At 40.7% G+C, this 24,198-nt stretch overlaps 1 protein-coding gene across 1 annotated transcript in view; it reads right to left on the minus strand.

The window, feature by feature from the left end:
- NECAB1 (N-terminal EF-hand calcium binding protein 1) overlaps positions 1-24,198 on the minus strand; it is a 108,354-nt gene that overhangs the window by 44,180 nt on the left and 39,976 nt on the right. The window contains exons 2-3 of the mRNA XM_027737352.2: positions 11,582-11,606; positions 435-543 (exon numbers count right to left, since the gene is read on the minus strand). Coding sequence (XP_027593153.2) covers positions 435-543; positions 11,582-11,606 — 134 coding nt within the window. The remainder of the gene's footprint in view (positions 1-434; positions 544-11,581; positions 11,607-24,198) is intronic.

The raw sequence follows: 24,198 nt of genomic DNA on the forward strand, positions 1-24,198 counted from the left end.
ACCAACACCATGCCACCAGACAGGATGGCTTTTTTAGCTCTTTACTGTATATGATTGCTTCATTTATTTTACTCCCTTCTCAACATCTGCTCCAAGTATTCATCTCATGTAATGAATCAGTAGGAGCAAGAATGGAGGCATCCATATTTATGCCTGAAGGAGGCCAGAGCTCCTTTTCTTTCCATGAGTGGGGAATAGAGAAGGCATTCAATTTCCACCCTGTGTTCTCAGCTACCCAAATAACATTTATTGGAACACATATGCAAGTATATTAACAAGGTTTCAAAACACTTCACTTGTACAGCCATATGACACGGCCTAGCTTCCCTCAAGCAGCTTTCTGCTTAGATTTGTTTCCTAAAATCAGCCTGATGTCTTTTTTCCATTCTCAGGTACAAAGAGTGGCACTGGAACTGTAAGAAGGGGGCACTTACTCAGTATTGTGTGTATCAATGGTGTGAAAAAGTTCATGCAGTTCTTCTCCACTCAGAACTCCATCAGCAAAGTAAGCTTTGAATTCGTCAAAGGACAGTTTTCCATCATCTGGAACAGTGAAGAAACGAAAATTGCCTTAATTTCATTCATAATTTTGCTTGTTTACTTCATGCAGTAGGAGAGGAAAGTATTAAAACCTTCTAGGTCTCCAGCTTAAATGCAGAAGCTTTATATATTTAATAAAGAACATGATGCTAAATGTATCATCTGTTGTATCAGAGTTCTCTGCTTGGTAACTCAGTTATTCTTCCTCCTTCTTATCTTTTATGAAAAGATACTTTGGTTTTGTTAAATTTCTATTGGCAAACACATCAATACAGTCCTGTTTTTGCCCTGATGCCATTCACTGTGGCTTCTCCCCATCCTGCCCCATCCTTCCCCTACTTACTCCCTGCCCTCTGCATGGAAGATCGGCAACCTCCTGAGACAGAGTGGGGCAGAGAAAATCCAGGGAAATACAAAAGCAAGCAATTGTTGAAGGAATGTGCTATTTCAATGAAAATTCCTTCAGCTATCTAGAGCTATCTATTGCTTTTTCCTATTCCTCCTCTTTCTTTCCTCTGCTCCCTGCTTTCCAAAGGGGAGACTGAGACTCAAGTACACAATTAAATAGCAGCAGGTATCTGACCTGGCTCTCCTCTCTAGCTATAAACACTAGTCAATACACTGCACTGGCTTGCAACACTTGTCCTTCTTCATAAAATACATCTTTCAAAAAAGTTCCATGCTTGGTGTGTAATTAACAAATAAATTAAACAAAAAGTTTGACTTTCATGGAATAGGAAACCAGCCTTGTGTCCTCTTTCCTGGAAAGAATTTAAGCTAATTTTCTTGGTCAGCAGAGAAGAGAAAACATTTCTATTTACCAGCATAATTCATCTGAAGATTACACCAAAATACAGGAATGAGAAAAGTGGTTTGGACATATATCAGAGGTCAGTCAAAATGCTCAGATCAATTTTCATATGGAAGTTGAATTGGCCATTTACTATTCAGGGAAGTCCAATTATGGAAAAGTTTATTTTATAAATAACTGTTACTCTCATTTATTTGGGACAAACCCAATTATCACCCCATGGGTGCTAATTATTATCAATACCATGATGTAGTTAGGTAGTGTCTGCAGGACTAATGGGACACAGAGGGAGGGGAGGTACCATCTGATAACATTTATGAGAACAGTAATGTGGTTTACATTAGTTCAAGAGGGAAATGTTCTTGTAATAGCTATACATTATTTAATGCAGTTTGTTTCATCTGTTTCTTAAGTTAGCTTTACCTATAACAAGTTATAAGCTTTAACTTATAGCAAGTCCTTGACAACATGAGACAAAATCCTTGATGAGGTATGTTAAGCAGATTAATTCATCTGGTATTTTCATGATGTTACCACTTCAGATTGAGGCTCTACCCTCCTTCGTCAGATTAAGCACAACCATCACTCTTTGCTATATAATTTCATTGAAAAAAGGGATCATACTTGTATCTCACCTCAATTATACATATGTGGTAATTCCCAGAGGTGTTTCTGTACCTCAGATTTTCCATACTTTTTAATATATTTTTAATTAGTTTATTAATGAGGCCAGAAATGTATAAAAGGTATTGCAATTTGGACAGTTAGCCTGTACAACTCACAACGTGGCCATGGCTGCAGCGGTAGAAGTGTCAGACTTTAGGCTACTCTCTGTTTTGGAAAGGAGGACTCTGGGAGTAAGGAGCATTAAACTTTATTAATTCTGGACTCAAATCATATCATAGTGAATATTTAAACAGCATATGACAGCCAACACAACTAATTTTTTCCCAAGGACATGATTCAAGGCTAAAGAGAAGGAATCAGTCAAAGGAAGATAAGTAAGATAATTCTGCATGCTGAAATGATCTACAACCTGGATGAGGCTTTGAAGGACATTGTATAGAAGGTGATGTGAGAAATCAGCCAATGCTTGTCAGCAGGATGTTAAATAATAAAAGATGTTTGTAAACAGAAAGCTGACCCTGCAGAAGTCCACGAGCTTTCATCAGAGATCCCTCAGTTACAGGTGACATTTACTTCTGTCGTGAAGAACAACTTCCCTCTTTTGTTTGTTTTACAGACATGACTTCAGAAGAAGTGAATGGGTCAGGATGTGGCAAATCCATACCATTTAATTAAAACAGTTAAGGCAATTTGTTCCTCATTGCCTAGTGTAGTGAGTTTTAAATGAAAGAGAGATAATCAGCAAAGAAAAGCCAAAGAAAGATTCACCTTTTGCTATTATTTAGAAGAAGTTTGAAAGATTAAACTGTAGTTAAATAATCATTTATCTAAACTGATTGAGCTTTTGCATGAAGCATAAAGAATGTTTTTATAACCTAACACTTCATAACTGTGATTTGGGTAGCACTAAATTTAGGTTCACATGTTTCTTTCTCTTCCTTCAGTAACATATTGAATCCCTCACAGAGCACTAAACAACTGTATAGGATAAGACTAAGATGTCCTAAGCACCAGACTAATCCACAATGTATTTTGGCCTAATTTTATAATGGCTAAGAATCTATTCCAAAAGCAGTATCTAAATCCCGTAAATACATACTGTACTACAGCAGGCATATTTAAAGAGTACAACTGAGGAGTTTCCTCCATCTTTTACTTACTCTTATTTCATAATTTTTTTGATTTGAATATATGGCTTCAGATATGTAATCTTCAAGAGGTTTCAAAATTGTACAAATTACATATCTTCCTCAACAAAACCATTTTGAAATGTTTAATATGAAAAGACAGACTGTAGTTGGAGATTATCATTATGATCAAATAAAATGTCAAGATCTAGAAGAGCTAAAAACCAAGATGGCAGAAAACTGCCATGATTACCTGACTGAGAATCTCAATACATTTGCCATTTGGCACTGGTTACAGGGAAGGAATATCAAATACTGAGTTTGTTGAAAGAAGCTATGCTTCTTTTGGCTCATATAGATACAGTTAATTGCTTAATCAAATTGCCTCTGCAGCTTTATCCTTTGCTGGGAAGGGTGATTTTTATGCAAGTTATACATGTACTTAAGAAACTAGTCACTTGGCAACTTTTCTGAGATAAACATATTATGAGTTTACCCACTGAAAAGCCTGGATATGACACAAAGCCTGAAACATGTCTGTTTATTTCTGTCCTTTAGGATCATTGGCTTTACCTCACTCCAGAAAATCATTGATCCAACAACAGCCAGGTTGGGCACTGTAGCTATTTTCTTTAAATTTTATCATCCAAGAGCAGACATTGCCTTTTGCTTCATTGCTAGTTATTCTCAATAACATTCAGAATGTTATTGACATTGACTGACACATCACTGAGCTTGTTGTTGGCAAAACACAAGGAGATTTGAGCACCTATTTGGTACTTACAGACTTCATAGAGTTACATTAACTAAAAAAACCTCTGACTACTCAGGGCATTTTTCTGTTATTTTATGAGTGTAACTGTTTTGTTAGTGCAGCTGGGGAATCAGCCACCGGTGGCCCAGGCCACCTGTGCTCCCTCAGTGCTCAGATGAAGCTCGGACCCAAAGCCTAAAAAGTGCTCCTTGTGCTGTTAAATTGAAGATGCATTTGCCTAGCCTGTTCATTGTTTTTTCCTTTTTTTCCCTTAAGTGTCAAGAATAGCTTTTACTTTAAAGTCTGTATTACATGTCCTCAGCACCACCTCTCTGGGCACACCTCACTGCTCCCAGAGCACCAGATAAATGCTGTTTGGTTTAAGTGCTTAAGAGCAGTTGAGCAGAAACTTCTTTTATAGATGCTTAAATCCTTTCCACTGGCAAAGTGACAGGGGAAGGATGACTCAGAAAGGTAAACTTCTCCGAAGCTACACATCGCTCAGAGTAATAAACCTTCAGCAGTATTTGCCTTGCAATGTCTCAAAGAAGCAGTTTTGCAAGACTTGCTTGCTTTTGTCTATCTTCTCTGACATCTTTCAAAAGCAGTGTTTCTTCAAAAACAAGCACAGTCACCCATCCTCCTTGAAGCCAGAATGCTCCCATTTGGCAAACAAAAATATAAATAATAAAATTAATCTCCCCATGAAGCACTTGCAAATTTAGAAATATAGTTACACAGTGGTTTAGAGGAGCCTTCCTTCAGGTTATGATTACATTCTTACATTTATTTCAGTAAAATTCACCTCTCTATTAAAGAGATTTTTTTTTATAAAATAGGCCCAAATGATACCCCCCAGCCAGTCTGCTGCATAAACACTAGTAATCTCCAGGACACACATTGGATAACTTAAGACTTAAGAGAGAATAGCATATCTGATGGAGGAAAGCCACACACATACTCTCTCTTGGAGTCAAAGTGAGTCAAAAGATATCAAGCAAACAATGAACACCAAACCAGTCTTCATATCAGGAGCTGCATCAGATGGAGCTTGTGTGGCTGAATGGCAATCCTAGGGCTTATGGCAACTGGAAGAGCCACATGGAAGAGTTTATGGCAATCAGAGGGGAAAGCCACACTAGGTTAAAGCTCATCCTGGGGTTCATGCAGGAATTTGGAAAGTAGAACCCACAGCACTGCCCTGCCCAACCAGATGGTTCCCAGCCTGTCTGCAGGCTGGCAACATGCACACTGCCAGGGTAGTCAGGTTTTTTAGGGTCTGGGCTCTATGAACACAGATCTCTGCCCTTGTAGACCAAAAATTAGCAAAGGAAGAAGAGATAACAACAAGTGAAACAAATAAATAGAAAAATCCTCTGTGGCAGAAAGTATTTATTAACCAGGAAGGTAAAAAAGGACTAGGAAATGGATCCCCCTCCCAGCTCACCTGCTCCTGGGGACCTGCTGTGGGACTTGTCTTTTTGGAGGGAACTGACAGTCGACACTGCTGTAAAAGATTTGGATCAGAGCACTTAAGTGCTCTAAGATATTACCATATGCACAGAGATCAAGGTAGTGGGGGGGACACATGACAGCAGACATAGACAAACCACATGCAAAAATAGGAAAACCACCCAATTTACTGGCATATGGCACATAGGCTGGAATCAGATCAAGAATGAGCTGCCAAAATAACAAGTTTCAGTGTGCCAAAGTGAGTATGCTAATAATATCCACTAGGTTCCAGTCATAAGGGGTGGCATCAGAAGAAGTGCAGACATAGGCTGAAGCTTTAAAGAGTCTGGGCAAATGCACTTAGCTTTCATTGACTCTGATCTGTATTGTATGTTGATAGAATCAGAAATAAGGTTGAGCCATTATTCCAGCTGTCATGCTGGAAAAGCTTAGCACATGCAACCAAGTGATTCCAAGGGGACTAGGCTAACAGGGAGAGAATTTAGGTTGTCTCTATAGTAATAATTTCTGGAATTTGGAGCACAGAGTCCAGCCCTGCAACGCTTGAAGGACTCAGGAAGGTCAGATGGGGAATCTCACCCCCAAGAGAGCCTGGGCTCTGAAACAGGAGCCAGGGTGATGTCTGCAGTGGATCCAGATGGTCAGGAACCAAACAGCAGTGTGCTGAGAGTTCATAGAGGATGTGCTGCAAGGGCTTTGCCTCACTAATCCATTTTACCAGTATTGATTGAGTAATTTGGGAACTTAAATCTGGGATGCTGCAGTTCAGAGAATTTCTGTCCTCTGGCTCCTGTTCAGAATATGAGTTCTATAAAGTCATCCAGTAAATGTGTGGCTCAAACATGGCCACTTTGCACCACTCAAACCTGGCCTTTCTGGGAACCATGGTGCATAGAGCTTCCTCAAGGGATTCTTGCATACTGTTGTTTTTCTCAAGGAAGGGCACACAAGAGATGAGTCACTCTGTCATGCTGTGACCTATTTGGCAGGTCTGTATGGAGGGAAGAGTCCATGTGCTGCTGCAGCAGCCATCGAGTAGCACTGCTGGGGGCAGCCCATGGGCTGGCTGAAGACCTCATGAGATGTCAGGATGTTATAGCCCCAGATTAGGAGATACTGGCCTAGGAAAAAAATGCTGAAATCAGGGACTTGGCATTCCTTGCTTTGGTGTAACTATAACATTTTTCTTGAAAAAACGTTTAACCCACTAAGTGGCAAACTTCAGAGAGCCTCCAGGCCAACTCGGACAGTTCACTTTAGGGTAGATTTAAGAGATCCCCTTCCCTGCTTTCCCTGCCTCTCAAAGGCATATTGCCTCAGTTCTCTGGGATGGCATAAACTATCACTCTGGTAAAAAAGCTAGAGCCACTGAGAAGTCATGGTCTGAGGACTGCTGTAGTGAGACAGTTGTCATCCTGCCAGAGCTCACCTAGAGGTGCATGAGCAGATGCAGCTGGTAGAAAACTCACCTGAAAAGTCAGTGTTTATTCTGCAATGGTACTGTCAATAAATAATGAATATGAAAACACCTATTCTATCTCTGCAAAACTGACCTAGAGTAAGTGTTGCAAGATTTCCTCTTGATGATCGTACAGGTGCAGTTCAGTGGCTTTTTGTTTATTCTGTGGAAATCTTGTTGGGTGACTCAAGAGTGTATGAGCTGTGAATCAATCCCCTTGGTCACTGACACCAGTGGAAGGAATAGGATGCTACTGCTGCACTGATTTTAAAGAATCCTGTATTTATGACCCATGCTTTTTTGATGGGCTAATATTTGCATGATTTTATAGCTGGGCTGAAATCCCCAGATCATTGCAATCAGCAGCAATTTTGATACAGGTGTATTATCATGATATTTTATACAGTTTGAGAATTGTACATTTAAAAGTCTTATGTCCCTGCTCTGTGTCGTGGACATCAGGGGTTCTGAATGAAGACACATGACAGAAAGCAAAGATTAATCAAATCTGGCTGTATTTTTTATTTTACAGATTCTAGTTTAAATACATTATAAAAAAACTTTTTTTTGGGGGGGGGAAGCTTTCATTGAGTGCTTGTTTGATGTGTCAGAGAAAAAAATGAAAGCAGGCATAAATGTACGAGTTCTGACATTAATAAGATTTTGTTCCTAGTCTGCTGGTTGTTTGATATTCAGGTTTGGCAATCTATGGAACTTTAATCTCCTTTTGTTTAGTCAGTTTTTAAAATTTTCCCTCGTTTGTTTGCAGTTATTCTTGACTGCCTGCAGCATACTGTTTGCAGTGTTCTTTATGGTTAAGGCTTTGCAATTTTTTTGACAGTGACTGCTTCTATAGCAGTTATTACCTGTGATGTTTTCAAATATCTTTCTCTTAGAAGCTTTGAGGATGTTTGAGGCATAGGTTATACTCAGTGCTTTTTCATAATAGCTGACTTGTATATGCAAATCAATGACAGCATCTATATACAAACGAACTTTTCTAAACCTGTCATATTGAGTTGCCTTCTTTAGAACTGCTGCTTGGAGCTTGACCTCCTGCTTGAGCTTGGGGGCAGGAGTTGTTAAGTTTGGAACAAGGAAATAATGAAACACCAATTCTAATTTGTGGAGGAGAGGGACAGGTGAGAGGGTCTCCTCCTGGAGAACATGGCTGGGGGTCACTTCCTCCTCCCTCCAGGTTTGACTGGATGGATGTTTCCACACTGAAAAGTGCTGAGGGGAGTCTTGAATGCCAGAGCATGCCATGTTTCCAGAACAGAAGAGGGGATTCATGCCTTAAAAGGTGACTTGTTCTGGTGCATACACTCAGCAGCCCACTGCTAGGTAAGCCAGTCATTGGGCTTCGGGTAATTTGTTTCCACCTTTCTAAGAGAACAGGTCTGCAGCAGCCAGGCTCCCTGCAAGAAAAAGCTGCAGATGATAAAGTAGAAAGACTGCTAAAAGGTAAGAGTAACTGTCTTCTTCCCCATGAGGATGGGAAATGACCCCTACCATAATGCAGGTAAACGCAGGGCCCTTTCTCCAGTTATTTTTTTATCTGGTGCTCCTTGTCTTCGGTCTGTGTTGAACCAGCAGTGTTGAGGCACCTTCCGTCAGCTAAAGGATGACTGTTCCTCTTGCAAGATCAAGCACTGCATTATCAGTAGATTATGACCTTTGTTTTTACCATCCGTTTTGACAGTCAGATTGTTCATGATTGGATTTCTGCAACATAGTCTATATTTGAAATTACATTCCTGTGCTAAGAGGAGAGAATTATAGCAGAGGCTCTTCTAACTGGGAACATGTCAAAGCTGCATGGTCAGGAAAGGCCCCTGGGTGACCTTTACCAGCAACTGATATTGTTTCACTTGACTGCAAGTCACTCTAAGGCTAATGGGGAACTCAGCATATCAAAAGGTGAGAAAAACACCTCATGCTGACAAGCACGTACAGATGCCACATTCACATATGTGTGGGGTTACTACTGCTGCCTGTGAGACCAGAGACGTAAAAAATTGGCATTTTCAGTTTCCATATTTCTTCACTCCGTCCCTTGCAGACTAGGGACAAGATCTTACTTTTTGAGAGGAATTTAATGAATTTGATTTTGTTTTAAACAGCAAAAAAATTAAATAAATGAAGATTTTTCCTTTTAGCTGAAATTAGTTCTGTGTGACATCCACACACTTTCCTCTGAGCGTATGGAGTTTTATAAAGTAAACCTGACCAAAATTTCATGTTGACAGGCAGACCTGAAACCTCTCCTTTCCAAAAAGGTCAATGTGCAACATTTCACCTTTATGAAATTGCTTTTTTTCCCTCAGGGTTTTCTGTTGCTTTTGTCAATATTATGAACCATATATTTCTTAAAAATCCTTCCCTATGTTTGTCCTCCATCTAAAAAAGTCATATGACCTTTCAGTTTTAAGAAGGAGTGCAGATCTGCTCCACACAGAGCAGAGCTGCTCAGCCATGAAATAAGAACTATAGATAAGTTTATGAAGCTGAGTCTCTCATGGAAGCTGTGCACAGCTGATATTTCCAGAAACAGAACAGTAACAGAATTATATACATACTGGGGCTGGCAAAGAAAGAAGCCACCACATTTGTATGACTTCTTTCACATACAGGAATGACTGCTAAAGGACTTTCTCAATTAAACATAGACATAAATCACTGTAGTACTTTTGAGTAACAGCATATAGAGGTAGGAATGACAGCAACTAAATTCTCTGAGGCTGATAAGGTTTTGTATTGTGGAAACAGTTTGTCATGGGTCATATGAGCCGTTTCCCTTACTTTCATAGCCAAGTATTAGTAATGAGATAAGTAATGAGCTTATCCTGGGGGGAGGGGCGGGGAGGAAACCCAAATGTAAGTGTTCTGACCACTGAAGTGCTGGGGATCCACCAGGGCTGGGACAGCATGAGCTCAAAGTCCAGGGCAGGTACACAAAGCTGGAGGGACTTTTTTTGACTCCAAGGGAATAATGACCTCTGCTTTGCACTGTGCACTCTGACTCTCATCAGTCTTTGGGGCAGACACACACACATCTATTTCCAACACCATGAGGAGGTCTGGGGGGGGATGCCAGCAGAGCTTGGCCGTGGTTGGCAGGTAGCTAACCTAGAAATGCACTGCTGAAGAGGAGATTCTTCTCCTCCCCATTCCAGCCCTCACTGTGTACCATCACTGCCCATGCAAACCACTGGCAAGCTGACTGAGGGAGATAACAAAGAAAGCATTACCAAAACACTGTCACATTGTTGGATTCTGTGGTTCCTGAGCTCTCTAAAGGAGGCTGTCATGGTCTCACAGGAAGTGCCACTTGCTGCACATGAGCTGGGGCAGGAATAACAATCAGAGATGGGCTGTGGGGGTGGGACTTCCCTCTCAGCAACAATAAATGGTTATTCAACAGGCTCAGTTATACCATCAAACTGTACAGTAGCCCCTTACTGGTCAATAGTTCTCCCTTTTAAGTTATTATCTCCGATTTTCTCAATGGTATCTATTTGCCTTCTCTTTATTGAATATACACAATATCCATGTTCTCAGGATTGACTGGGAATCACTTCTCAGGGTTAAACCTGTCTTAGCTGTGAGTTTAACACTAAACCACAACATACGTTTTATAAAATTCCCTGCTTTGAATTGCATATGGGACTGTTTTAATCTCAGAGTAATTCATACATTTTTAATGACACTGCTTCTGATTTTTTAACATGTAAATTAAAGGTGTTATATCTTAATTTTAATATTTTTATTGAACATACCACGTGCAATAACATATATTTTAACATATATTTTACTTTTTGAACACAATCAATTTCATTACATATCAGCCAGAATAAATATAAAAGTGACTAAATAAGTGTAACTAAATGAATTAAAAAGTGACTAAATCAAGTGTGAACTTGACTGCAAACAGACAGTTAAACAATAATGATTCTATAAAAGGTTATACTGAAGTGTGTGCTTTTTTTTTCCTTTTAGCAGCCTAATATGCTCAAAAATAAACCTGATTTGCACACTGTATTACATGTGAAATTTACAATAGCTCATAATAAAATGGATAGTGACAGTTTAATGCAAATGGTCTGAGTGCCCTGTTAATAGGGTCAGAAAGTCCATTGTAGACAAGAAAATTAATAAATTGACAGTTTTTGAAAAAAAGCATGCTCAATGTATCATTGTTAGGTTAATTGGTCATATGCTTTATCTCAATTCTTTCATTTAAAGGTTGTCCTCTAAAAGATGCAATCTAGAGCTAAGGTTACACTTTTCCCATACTAGTGAATCATAAGAAAAAGGTACTCTAAGGTTCATTGCTTCTCTCATTAATAAAAAACTCAAGGCTTCTGTGCCATAAATATGTAAGCTAGTAGGCTTTATTTTGCCTACTGATATGTCGAAAAATACATAACTGCAAAATGTAGGAAAAAAATGTGATTCCTGGATATAGCCTATGGTGTTTTTAAAAAGTACTAAGATGAAGCTACTAACAAGTATTTCAAACCAGATTTTGTCAGTGTCACTAAGAAAACACCCACATGCACCCAAAGTACAACAAACATACACACCAAAATGTGAAAGCACAAGATCAGCCCTTCAAGAACCTGCAGGGAGGATCAGTGTACAACATAATACATGGTATTGAACCCGTAGAACACATAAAATGAAATGAGGGATGGCTGGCTTTCCTGTTAGGATGACTTAACATGGTGAATCAATGATGGATTCTTTTTTCCAAAGGGAGGGGGAAGATGTGTGACCAATCTTACCATTCTTGTCTGCTCTTCGTAATATCTAAACAAAGAGAGAAAGAATAAAGTCACTTTTTCTTTTTTTTTTTTAATGCATTAATAACAAACAATGCTGTATTTAGTGTAGATTTTATGGTTTAAGATTTACATGACATTTTCACAAGGCTGCATACAATTGTAAAGTTCTTAGTGTGTCTCCATACTTCCCCCAGAGTATTGCTTTATTTAACTCCTCCTGTGTTGTGTGCACTACATACCAAGGACCATAACAAGAACCACTTTTATTTCTAGTTTGTTTATGGATTATAAGGATGATGTTTAGGTACACAACCTGATACCATACGGCTACAATGATACTGGATTCAGCTTTGAGAGAAGTGGTTTAAAGAAGCAGAGAAAGTATGATAGCTGGGAGGATGCACTGAGCATCTGAGATGGTGAGAAAGGCTAATGGTTTGTAGGGGTGGAGGAAGCAAAGGGGTAAGTCAGGAGGGGAGTCTGGTGGCATGAAGGGATCAGACTGGGCGGTGGAGACAGCAGCATCAGATGTATAGGAGAAAATTTGAGGACTCTGATAGAAAGTAGAACCCCAATATAGAAGAGAGGGGAGAGGGAAAGCATAGAGGTTTATAAGCTATTAAGCCAAGGACAGCATGAGGGTGCTTACTGTAGATCCCTCCCTTCAACATGTCTGCCACAAAATTGTATGTGACCCCAGCTTGCCCTCTCAGTGGTCTGCCTTTTCTTCCCACTGTAAATGACACCTGAGAAAGAAGCTACTTAAATATTTAGGTGAAATTCTGTAACTCCTCATGTAGAATCTGAGAAGATGATCCTGGGGAATTAATCCACAAAGAGAGGTGGCAGAGCCTTCCAGGCTCAGCCCTGCCATCAGCAGGGACACAGCACCAACCCATCTGGGACTATATGCAGGGCCCTGTCTTACTGCTGGTGACATGCTGGCATTGCAACTGTCCCTGCTGGAGTCCCACCACAGGCACCACCACATCAGTGCACCCTTTGGAGAAGGACTCAGGGATGGGGAGTGGAATCGACAGAGGGAGTCTCCTCCAGCTTCTTTTGCTCCCTGCTCTTCAGATGAGGTGGTTTTGCTGTGGTGTGGTCACTACATGACACTTCAGATATGAGCAACTGCTGTCTATTGTCACCCTGCTACATTTCTGAACGTAATCCCCATCAGTACTTCAGCCTGAACCACAAAAGGGAGTCGTCTGGGCAATGCTGTAACAAGTGTAGGCAAGGGAAGAAAGCAAATCTTCCAAATATAGTTTCTATTGCTGCTATGAATATCAGTAAAGTGTTTCAAAATGAGCACATACATTTTTGAGGGCTGACAGCAACGAAAAAGTTCTTTGGTTTGATAAGCCACTAGTAGCATTTAAACAGCTTCTCCAGCACAGGCCGTAACTCTCTACTCCTGGAGGTGAAACCAAGGATCTAAGTGCCAAGCTCTATTGAAGCATCTTTGTGATTGTGTTCTGTAGGCTGAGGTTGGTGGGGAACGAACAGAGTTGTTACCCACATCCAAGATTTCACAGTTGGTCTCTAAACTGAACTTTGCTTTGGACCAAGTTTACAGCAAATAAAGTGTGAAATTTACTTAGTAAGATGATATTTGTCCTCTCTATATATCCAAATAAATCATACACTCAATTTTCAGTATGAGGATTGGGCTCTTAAAAGGTTTTAAGTTTTTAATCTTTTACTGGAAATTTTATCCCAATGAGAAATAAAGACTAAATGCAGAGCAAAGGAAGGATCACGTAAAGCACCATTAGAACAAAATAAAACCTCTTTCTACAGTTCTTAACAGGTAAAATACAGTCCTAGATTTCTGGCAGGTTAGGCTGGAGTTTTGCTGGTGCCTGGGCAGAGCTGCCAGCTATGGGCATGGGCACAAGCATGTCTGATGTGGAGGAGCACACCATGCTTCAGCAAGGGGATAAATACCTGCAGCATGGACCCAAGCAACATGAAGAGGTGACCAGCGACACGTGCCACGGGTAGCAAGGGCCTGTGCAGAGCCACAAGGGCATTACACCCACACCAGGGAATCCAACCCAAGACCTCTCCGTGACCAAGAGCACTGGCTCATGGATGTACAGGACTGGGGCAGATGTAGCCGTGAAGTTTCAATCAAATAGAAGTGCTCCGTAAATATGGGTCAAGGGTGGCAAAAGCTTCTGCACAAGTAATTTTTAAAAATTGATTTTAAATAAATTATTTTTATGTCTTTATTAATTTTATAATTGTTATTTAACATTTGCATTAAGTTTAATTAACTTAAAAAAAACCAACCAAACAAAAAAAATAAAACCTTAAGGAAATATTAAAATCCTTTGGGCACTTTAGAGGGACTTTGACACATGACCAGGGAGGAGGTTGCACTGGAAATCCTGTCTTGCTCTCATTAGGTCTCTCTCTAGAGAGAGACTATTTACAAGAGCATGTAGTGACAGGACAAGGGGAAATGTTTTCAATCTGAAAAAGAGTAGATTTAGGTTAGATATTAGTAAAAATTCTTTACTGTGAGGATGCTAAGGCACTGGAACAGGTTGCCCAGAGAGGTGGTGGCTGCCCCATCCCTGGAAGTGTTCAAAGCCAGGCTGGATGGGACTCTGAACAATCAAGTCTAGTGGAAGGTGTCCCTGTCCATGGCAGGAGGGTTGGAACTGGATGATCTTTAAGGTCCTTTTCAACCCAAGCCATTCTGTGATTATATGCCCCAATGGGACCAGGACCTCAGTGTTTGTCCTTTCTCTGCAGTCTTACAGCCAGTCCCTTGCTGCCTGGTCTAATTTAAAGGTGTTTGTACAGATGGGGCTACTTCACTGAGGGGTAATCACACAGCTACACCCCCCCCAAATGTCTAAAATATCTATTACATGAGTGTAGTCTTACAGGAGGAAAGACCTCTAGGGTCCAGTCCCTGATTTGAATCAGGCAAGAGACTTGATTTGAATTTAAAATTTTCCTCCAGATGTAGGAGCAGAATCACAGCAGCAGCCCCCCCCTTCCTCCTCTTCACAGTTCTGTGAAAGGCATCTGCTTTCCTATAAATATGAACCTGACATTGGTTTAAGAAACTGCTGAAAATTAAACAACTTTAATTTTTTTTTACTTTGGTAAAATCATAAGTTTTCAGTTTATCAGATATTCTGACCATATGCAGTTTCCTAATGCAGTGTGCTGAGTTAAACTGGGGAGTTGGTTTCATTCAGTGTATTTTAACTCTTTCCTGGCAACTTAGATTTCTGTCTTTGTGATGTATGCCTGTAATTCTCCTGTTCCTCTTACAAATGGTATCTCTAAGACAAAAAAGCTGCATTTTCATTATATACTTGAACTGAAATAATAGAAGTCAACAAAGAGTCTAATTTAAATGATTTCTCATGGAGGTTAGAGATAGGAAATGAGCAGATGAAGGCTGCTTGAAACAATTCAGGGGAAAGGTCAGGGAACTTATTGTCAGCACATTAGAGAAAACATCTAGATAAAGGGCCCTTTAATACAGAGTATGTAATTTTGAGCTGATATTGTGGAGTAACCCCAATACAGGAGCTGGTCTGAGGTAGATCAGAGTTGGCAGTAGAGTTGGTCTGAAGATTTGTAGGTCTCATTAACGTCAGGGAATACCTTGGAGATCTTTAGGTGAGAGTTTGCCATTTATCAGGACTTCCCCCAAAGAAAGGTTTTGTGCTGGGCAAGTTAAGACAAAAAAAACATAACAGCTGCACCCTGTGATATGCTGAGCTCTTGGTGATGGTCTAAGGGTGGCCAGATGAACAGCAGGGCACCTTGCTGAGCTCGCCCTCAAAGGGCTCAAGGGCTCAGGGTTCTCTGTGCATTGACCCTGGGCACCCCAAATCCATCAGGGTCTAACAGATGGGAGGCAGTCTGCAAGTGTGGGAAAAAAACTTTTTCAGGGTGAGAAACTCTGTAGTGAGAAGCCCCTTCCAAATTAAAATAATAAAATTCCAAGCAACATATTTTGAAAGGTGATTGTTTTCACCCAGAACCTCTCGTAAACACGCACAACCACTAACCTGCTCTTCTTGCGCATGCAACCATCAGAAGCGAAAGGGGAAAGGAAAAGGAAGAGGGGAAAAGGAAGGGGAAAGGGAAGCAGAAGGACCAACAGTCTCACTGTTTTTCACCTCTTTCCACAGCTCCAGAAAAAAAGAAAAGAAAAAAAAAAAGAAAAAAGAAAAAAAAAGAAAATAAAAGAAAGAAATTGGGGGGGAAGGTGGGAAAAGGAGGGGGGCAGGAAAAAAAAGACAAGAAAAAAAGGCAAACCAGAACAAACCATATGCCCCCCACCCCAAACGCTGGCAGCTGTCCTGTGCGGAAGTAGAGGTTCATGCCAGGAGTGCCGCGTACTCACATCGCGGAAGATGCGCAGCCCCGCTCCCCGCTCCGCCGCCATCCGCCCGCCGCAGCCGCCGGCACCGCCCGCAGCGCCCGCGGGGCCGGGACGGGGGGCGGGCGGACCGGCCCCGGGGATGGGGCTCCGCCGGGGGCAGAGCCGCACGCCGGCCCCGCCTGCCCGTGGGAAACCTCCCCAGCAGGGGCAGGAGAAGAGGCGGCCGTCGGTGCTGTTTACCCGTGCGGGAAGGGTTTGTCCCATCCCGCCGCGCACACACCCTGTTGCATCTTTAAAGCGTGTTCGTGGGGAGACTTGCTTTGTCTCCATGAAAGAAACTTGGCTCTTACAGTCTGTCTTTGTCAGGCCACATCATCAGTTTTCATCATCATTTTGGCTGCTTTCCCCATCAGTACAGTCACTTTTGGGGAGGTTTTTCTCGAGCCACAAGACCCCAGACTGAGGTCTCGGCGGTGCGGAGGGGTGGTGGGGAGTGACCGTGCTTTCACACTGTGCTTGCCGTGCGGAGACCGCGATTAGCTGCGCTCTGTAAAAGCGCTGGGGCTTGATGAGAAGGTTCTTGCATGTAATACACCTCTCAAAGCGGCCTGGCCAAAAATCGGGGGCTGCGGGGACATTGGAGCGCCGGTGTTCGTGGAGAGGAGAAAGCGGGGAGCTGTGAGATGGGGCAGGAGCGGGCTCTGCGGGGTGAGGGCAGGTGAGGAGGAGGGTGCTGGAGTAGGGGGAAGGAGAGCAGTCCTGAGGGACGTTCCCCACGTATATTTTCAGACCCGTGCCAAGAGGTTATTTCATGGGCATAGTGTAACGGGGGGTTTGACTTTGTTCCCCCACCACATACCACCAGCAGATGGCATCGCAAGTATAGATGCCATAAAATAACATATATTAGATACTATGTTTTATATATTACCGTATATGATATTATGCTTCACAACGAATGTTAGAGTGAAGTTTTACTTTAAAACCCCTTCATGTTGAAAGCTCTGGCGTGACTTGCTGAGTGTGGGTGTTTCTGCTTCTTCCACCTCCGTTTCCACATTTCAGAGGAAAATCTGAGAGGGGAGAGAGAACTGTCCAGATGGAGAGACAAGGCATTTTACAAGGTGAGCAATTTTTATATCACTTCCTAAAGATGGCTTGAAAAAGAGGTGGAAAGATCATCTTGACCTATTTTTGCTTTTTAATAATAGTGAAAGGCTTTTATTTAATCTGACTTTTATAATGGAAGTATGGGAATGTATTTCTTTCCAGAGAGATAAAAGAAGAAAAAAGTCCAAAGGTTGTACCAAGAGCCAGGAGGGTGAGTGGAGATAAGAAAAATCTTCTTTAGACTATAGAGGGGCTTGTTTTTCTTAACTGTTACAACAACCACAACAATAATTTACATATTTAACTTTTTTGACTAGTTACTATCTTGGAATAAAAAGGCTTTTGATGAAGAACCAATATTGTTCCCCATTGATTGGCCTTAACATTCACTGAGAATATTTTGTTTGTATAGAGAAATCTTCCTTAAAAATTGTAAGGAAAAAATTATACAATGCTGATATTTTTAGGGCAAAAATTAAAACATAAGAAGCAAAAATGACTCAGGACTTTTATTATATTAGGAAGCTTTATTTCTGTTATTAAAAAGCTTATTTGCAAATCATCTTTGCATGGCATAGAAATGTGAAAGTACTGTTTCAGTAATCATTCTTAGAGACTTTAATTTCCAGGTTTGTTTTCCAATGAACAAACAAATCTTTCAGTAGAGTATATGTGTAACTTACTGATGATACTTTTTATACCATTTCAAAATTACCTGAAGTAATATCTCAATTTTAACAACACAAGCAGGATGAGTGCTCTGAATTTTACCAGCTTCCCTGTTCATTCAATGATTTCCCTCTGTCTAATCAAGAAGCTGTGAGGGAGAGGAGAGAGGAATGTATCCATATGGTGTCCTGTGATGTGGGAGTACAGGTACTGCCTTAATGGGAGAATGATGGCTTTGTGAAATGCCCAGGTGAGGTCAGCAGAGGTCAGCACTGCACGCTCACCTCTGCAGCCACAGATTTGTGCTGCTCATCATCTATTACAAGAAATAAAAGTTGTTTCGTGTGTGTCTGAGGATAAAACCTAAAAGGGCCTGCTCTCTTTCTTTCTGTGTGTCAAATCATTAAACTTTTATTCAGAAACCAGCTTACTGGACCAGCATCTTCACTCATGTGAGATGAAGTGGTCAGCCAGTATTTAATGATTTTGCCCTTTTATCTGGGAAAAACAAACAAATGAAAGCTGGCAGCAAGAGCGACCTTCCATTTACTGTGCAGTGGGCTGTGCAACAAGGAACATCGATGCTGAGATAGATAGACAGCAAAGTTTCCTTTTTTCTAAGGAAGTGCAAGCTGTCCAAGTGTCTAATCAAGTCACTAAATCACTCCATGACGGTTAGCTGTGTGTGTGACCTCTAAATGACAGGAAAAACACTATGTAATGTTTATGTCAAAATATAATCTTTTCAGCAGAACAGTACTATTTGCCCTTGGCTAAAGGAATGGGTCTGCTTCATGGTCCTTTTCTTTATTGCAGGAGCTGACTGATACCTATCTAAAGAGCTGAGTTAGCATAATACAATACTTCCCTTCAGCTCTCAAAACATGTTGTTTTGTCATGGTTTCACCACCTGGTCTGGTACTCTGCAGGCCAACCCCAAACCAGCCTCTGGTTTGAGTAATCAAATGCTGTCCCTGTAGTAGCTCCCTCATAAATTTCTTGGGCATAAAATAAAAATAGAGAAATTTCAGAGTTAGTATGTGTGTGGCCATGACTTGTAATGTAAGCAGTAACAGAGGAATCTGGAGGCTACATTTCTCTTTCATCACTTTGTGTCTTACACATGGACAAATCTGATCCAAGTGAGAACCAGTATCTTTACGACTCCAGCTTTCTACGACTAGGACTGTGAGAATGAAAAAGTGAGTCCTCCTCCATATGGTACATGTGCCATTGATAGCAAGGGTAGATGTACTAAACCCCAAAAGCAGTGGTTGCATGCCTGGAAAGCCATTAGGTCAGCCACCTATAACAGGGAGTATGTGGCTACATTTAGTTCATCAATGAAAATTACTTCAAAGTCCCCATCTCTGGGAGCTCATTTTACCCTCATCTTGGTCCCTCCTGGAGGGAGTCTGAGCCTGAGTCTGCTCCCATGCCCTTCCTGCCCTTCTACTTTCCCGCTGGTCCCATACCCACTCTGTGATGGAAAGGAAACCCAGACACAGGTTGGACTGCCAAGGGCAGTTCAACACCAAGCCAGCGTAGACAACTGAGATGTACATCAGCAGTTGAACCTGAATGCAGTCTGCATTTATTGGAGCTCTTTCCTAAATCACTAGTAAAATAAATGCAAGTAAAGCCATAATTTCACATGGGCAATTCAGGAAGATGCTGGTTTCTGTGCTGTTTAGAGTTCCAGCATGAGGAAACCACACACCGGAACATTATTTTTTTTCTTTTTGTTTATTTGCATCCTAATTATATTTTGGTGCCTTTGACAGACTCTTCCCAGCCAGTGGGAAAGTCCAAGCCTGGGATCTCCTGGCATCTAAGGCAGGCTTTAGACCCTCAGCTATGAACTTTGGTTTCTCTTTACCAGTCCCCTTTCTGTCTGTATGTGACATATAATACCCCTGGGATAGAAAAGTATCATTATAAAGATAAACATAGCAAAGATGGAACAGTTCTGGGTCAGTAATGCACAGCAGTGCACAAGAAGGGCCTAAGTAAACTATATGCACATCACTGTACATGGAATATCAATTGTTTCTTGTAAGAGGTAACCCACATTTTTTAACACACTCCTTTACGTAGATACAGACAATGTGGTAGATTTTAGGACAACATTTTAGGGCAGGTAAAATGCATAAGATGTGTGATGATAATTAATACACTGTGAACTCTCCTATGCACATTATGGTTATGACCAGCCCTCTGGGAGCATTTTGGAATCAAGAGTATAATAAAAATTACTGTAATGGGGAATCCAGCAGAGACTCAGGCTCATGTTGAGAAAAAGCCTGTGGTGTGACTGGATTGCTAAGTCAGATATTTACTTAAAAGATCTAAGAAAAAGAATAAAAGAAAAGATCAAAATATGAGAGTCAGAAGCAAAACAACACAGCACAGTAAAAAAATATGTACTTTTATTCTTTGTATTTGTAACATTCCCAGGGAGAGTGTCTGAGACCTGTGACATGAAGTAATGATTTTGGACTTTGGCACAGCTTCAGTGCCTAAGCTCTCTTTAGGTACCTAAATATTTTTCTGGTTGCAGGCTATCATCCTTCATGTGAAACTGGGGTTTAGTTACATGAATCCAGTAACAAGATCATGGATCTGAGAAGAGTATCTCAAACTCATTTCTACAGCTGGATTTGAGAAAATTTTAGTTTTTAAAAAGAAAAATTGTATTATTCCAATGGTTTTGTGAAATGAAGAATTTTCTATCTACCCTTCCCAGGCTGCTTAAAAGGTACACATCTCCCATGAAGTAGTTCCTGATGTGATGATGCCAGCTCTTTTCTTTACTTTTCATTTTGAAAACTTCTGGCAGTTGTTGAAATTCTGCTGTCAGAAATGACCACCTGGCTTATTCCAGTTCAATAATTTCAACACTTGCAGCCACGCTGACAGATCAGAATCTGCTGGCAAACCCCTCTCTCTGAGTTGGGCAACGCTCACAACCTAGTGGAACAGGAAAGGAAGGGGTCTTCAAGATCTTTTTGACTGATGTTTTGATCATACTGCTACAGCTATAGAAGAGACTCTCTTTGGAGGGGGACTGAATTCTTGGAGAAAAAGCAGATATGGCACCATCTTATTTTAAAAAGATCTCTGGCAAGTCTATATTGCCAGAGCATTCAGTGCCAAGCACTCTGTTTGCTCCCTGGCTGTTACCGTGTTCAATATTAGGCTAAAGGTGTTGTTTCAGGGAGTCCTTGTATCTTTTCTTCGGGGCTCCTCTCATGCGGCAGCCAGTGGCAAGTTCACCGTAAAGCAAGATCTTAGGAAGGCGGTGGTCCTTCATCCTGGAGACATGACCTGCCCAACGCAGCTGTGTTCTCATCAGCATGGCCTCGATACTTGTGATAGCTGCTTGCTCTAGAACAGATGTATTGGTCACATAGTCTGACCAGTGGATGTTTAGAATTGTACGGAGGCAGCGTTGATGGAAGAAAAGATACAAGGACTCCCTGAAACAACATCTCAGCCTTGGCCATATTGATCACAATAACTGGTCTACTCTGGCCTCAAATCGGGAGGCCTGGAGACACACCATCTATAACGCAGCTGTCTCCTTCGAGAACACACGCAGGATCACCCTCGAGGAAAAAAGGCAACGCAGAAAGAACCGTGTATTGCAGAATACACCATCTAAGGAGTCTTTCTGCTGTGCCTTTTGCAATCGGATATGTCTGTCACGTATTGGCCTCATAAGCCACCAGCGTGCCTGTAGCAAATGTGGATAGAGCCTTCCCAAATCTTCGTTCGCGAAGCCTAGCCATGATGATTAGGCTAAAGGGCACAATGCAACAAAATGTAAAAAAGGGAGGGAAATGTGATTTATATGTTATTAATTTTAACAATAATTAATAAAATTCATAGTTAAATAATCAGTATCACTAATAGTTCTCTACTGGACATAAAGAGTCAGTTCTGCCAACTGACAGAACCAAAAGCCTTAATCCAAACAGAATGCAGCTTTGGAGAAATTTCTATCCAAATGCAACTCTGTACTAGACATTGAAGTAATTTACAGTAATAAATGTCAAAGTTTGGCCCTTCTGAATATTGTGTTTCTTTGGAGAAATTCTACCTAAAATATTCCCAGACAATTTCTGCTTACAGATAAGATCTAAGATTGAGAATAGTAGTAAGTGATTTGGACTAATGTTTCCCACTAATGCTGCCGTTATTCCAGAGCCAGACATGTGAAGGCTGGTTCGATGCCCCAGTGTTAGCCCAAACCAAAGACAACTAAGTTAAATTTCTGGCCATGTTCTGTAGTGTCCTGGACAAAGAATTTAGTAGCACTAGTGCGCCTAGGAGCCCCTGGATCCACAAATTATCTGCAAACTTGTTGCAGGTGCACCCTGACCCATCATCCTGGTTATTAACGAAGATGTTATATAGTGCTGATCCCAGTATTGGTCCCTGTGGTGCACCACTAGTGACTGGCCTCCAGCTGGCCTGGAGAGGCTGAGAGAGCTGTGGCTGTTCAGCCTGGAGAAGAGGAGGTTCATCAGTGCATTTACCTATACAGATAGGTGCAGGAAAACAAAATTCTATGGATATGCATATGATTTCAGAATGTGGTCACTCACTGCAACACAATCAGGGAACTGTAAACAAGATTTTAGTTCTCTACGAAGGCCAAAACACACTAACTCAAACATCAGAGGATGCAATAAAACATCAGGGACATTCTATGTTGTTTCACAGTGAGAGATATTTTTAGCATTCAGGGACTGATTGTACACATCATTTTACAATTAATGGGAATTGCAAGATTGATTTTTCTACATGGGACACATATTCTCTCTGAAATTTTAAAGACTCTTTATTACACTCCATTTAAAAAATGAGCAGACAGTTTATTAATTTTCTTGATCTGTTTCTGTGTTGAGTTATATTAATATAAGAAAAGAATGATTGTATTCTTTGGTGTCAGTCTGTTGAGCTCTGGAGAACCCCCTGAAGCAATGCTGCTTTTTGTGATAGAGGATCTAACAGTATGAGATAAGAAGTTGACTTCTTTAATTTCAGTTAGAATGATAACTGTGGGAATCAATCACCATTTCTTCTCTGCTTTTTTTCCTTTTCCTCTTCCTCTTCCCTTTTTATTTTTTTTTAACCTCTTTTACCTCCTTTTCAGTTTCCTTTCATTTTCTTTTTCCCATTTCCTTTTCCTTTTTCTATTCCATTTCTTCTTTTTTTCTGCAGAGCTCTAAGTGTGGGTTCCTTCCCTGGAAAGATTTTAATCTAAAGAATGAGCACCCCTCACCCCTCCCCCATCATATTATGGCTTCCTGGAACTGCATTCTGTGTATGGAGAACTGAGCCCTGAAGTAGGGCTGCAGTGGATGATAAAGACAGAAGTATGGGAAGAATTAGGGGGGAAGAATATTATATATTCAACTCCCTCAGGCTGTTTTGAAAATCATATCCATGATTATTAGTGAATGTCAGTGACTTAAATTCTTACTTTACTAGAACATACCGTATAAATATTACACCAGGCATAGCAAGAACAGTCACAGGCATTTCCCAGTTACTATAAGGAAGGCTGTCAACCCAAATCAATAATTGCTAATTAAAGTTTCAGATCTCATTTTAAAAATTGCAGGCTTTTGTGTATTTCCTCACTGCACAGATGAGAGAACAGTTTGCCTAGATGAAGTGTAGCAAATCTGGAAAGGTCAGTTTTTCATTCAAATGCTAGTCAGGAATTCTGATTTACTAAAAGAAGAACTGAATAATGAAGTTATTATTTTCCTCCTCTGTGGATATAGATCAGATGACTAGATATAGATATTTCTGATGGACATGTATCAGTATTTAGATGACTTTATGTTCAGATTTTGATTATTCTGCCATGATACCTCCTCAAATCCCTAATATTTGTGAAAATTACTGTCAAACATGACAGCACATAAATACATAGAAAGATAACATTTTTATTGCAGACATTCCTAGAAATTTTAGTTGTGGAATATCACTCTGTTTTACCGGATGCTTAACAGCTGGAAGACAAATGGCTAAACTCACTGGTGAATTATAAAAATCACATAATTTTTGTTTAAAAATCCACAACAGATATAATGAAATTCCTCCTCCCTGCATAGTTCTCAATCTATGTCTGCTCCCCTTTACCAGATATCATCTCAGTAGTTATGTGAAAATAAAAGCAAATATTCTGGAGACAATAAACCTATACTGTCTAGTTCTAGTTCCTTGTGATACACTGCCAGAGCAATGACTGGGTTAAATTTCCAAAGTATTTTCTGGGTCTTTCAGAGCAGTGAATCTGAATCCCATAAATCCATATTATTAACTTACTGTATCAAGGAGTGCAATTACTGCCTTGTGGTTGTATTGTAAAAAGGCTATTTCCAAAAGGTCATGGGTATCTAACATCTAATTAGAGATTGTTCTCAAACTTTTTTGAAATTCAAAAATTGAAGTA

This window comes from Pipra filicauda, unplaced genomic scaffold (assembly GCF_003945595.2).
Source record: "Pipra filicauda isolate LSUMZ 115617 unplaced genomic scaffold, ASM394559v2 scaffold20_size4479445_pilon, whole genome shotgun sequence".
In the NCBI taxonomy this organism is placed as follows: Eukaryota; Metazoa; Chordata; class Aves; order Passeriformes; family Pipridae; genus Pipra; species Pipra filicauda.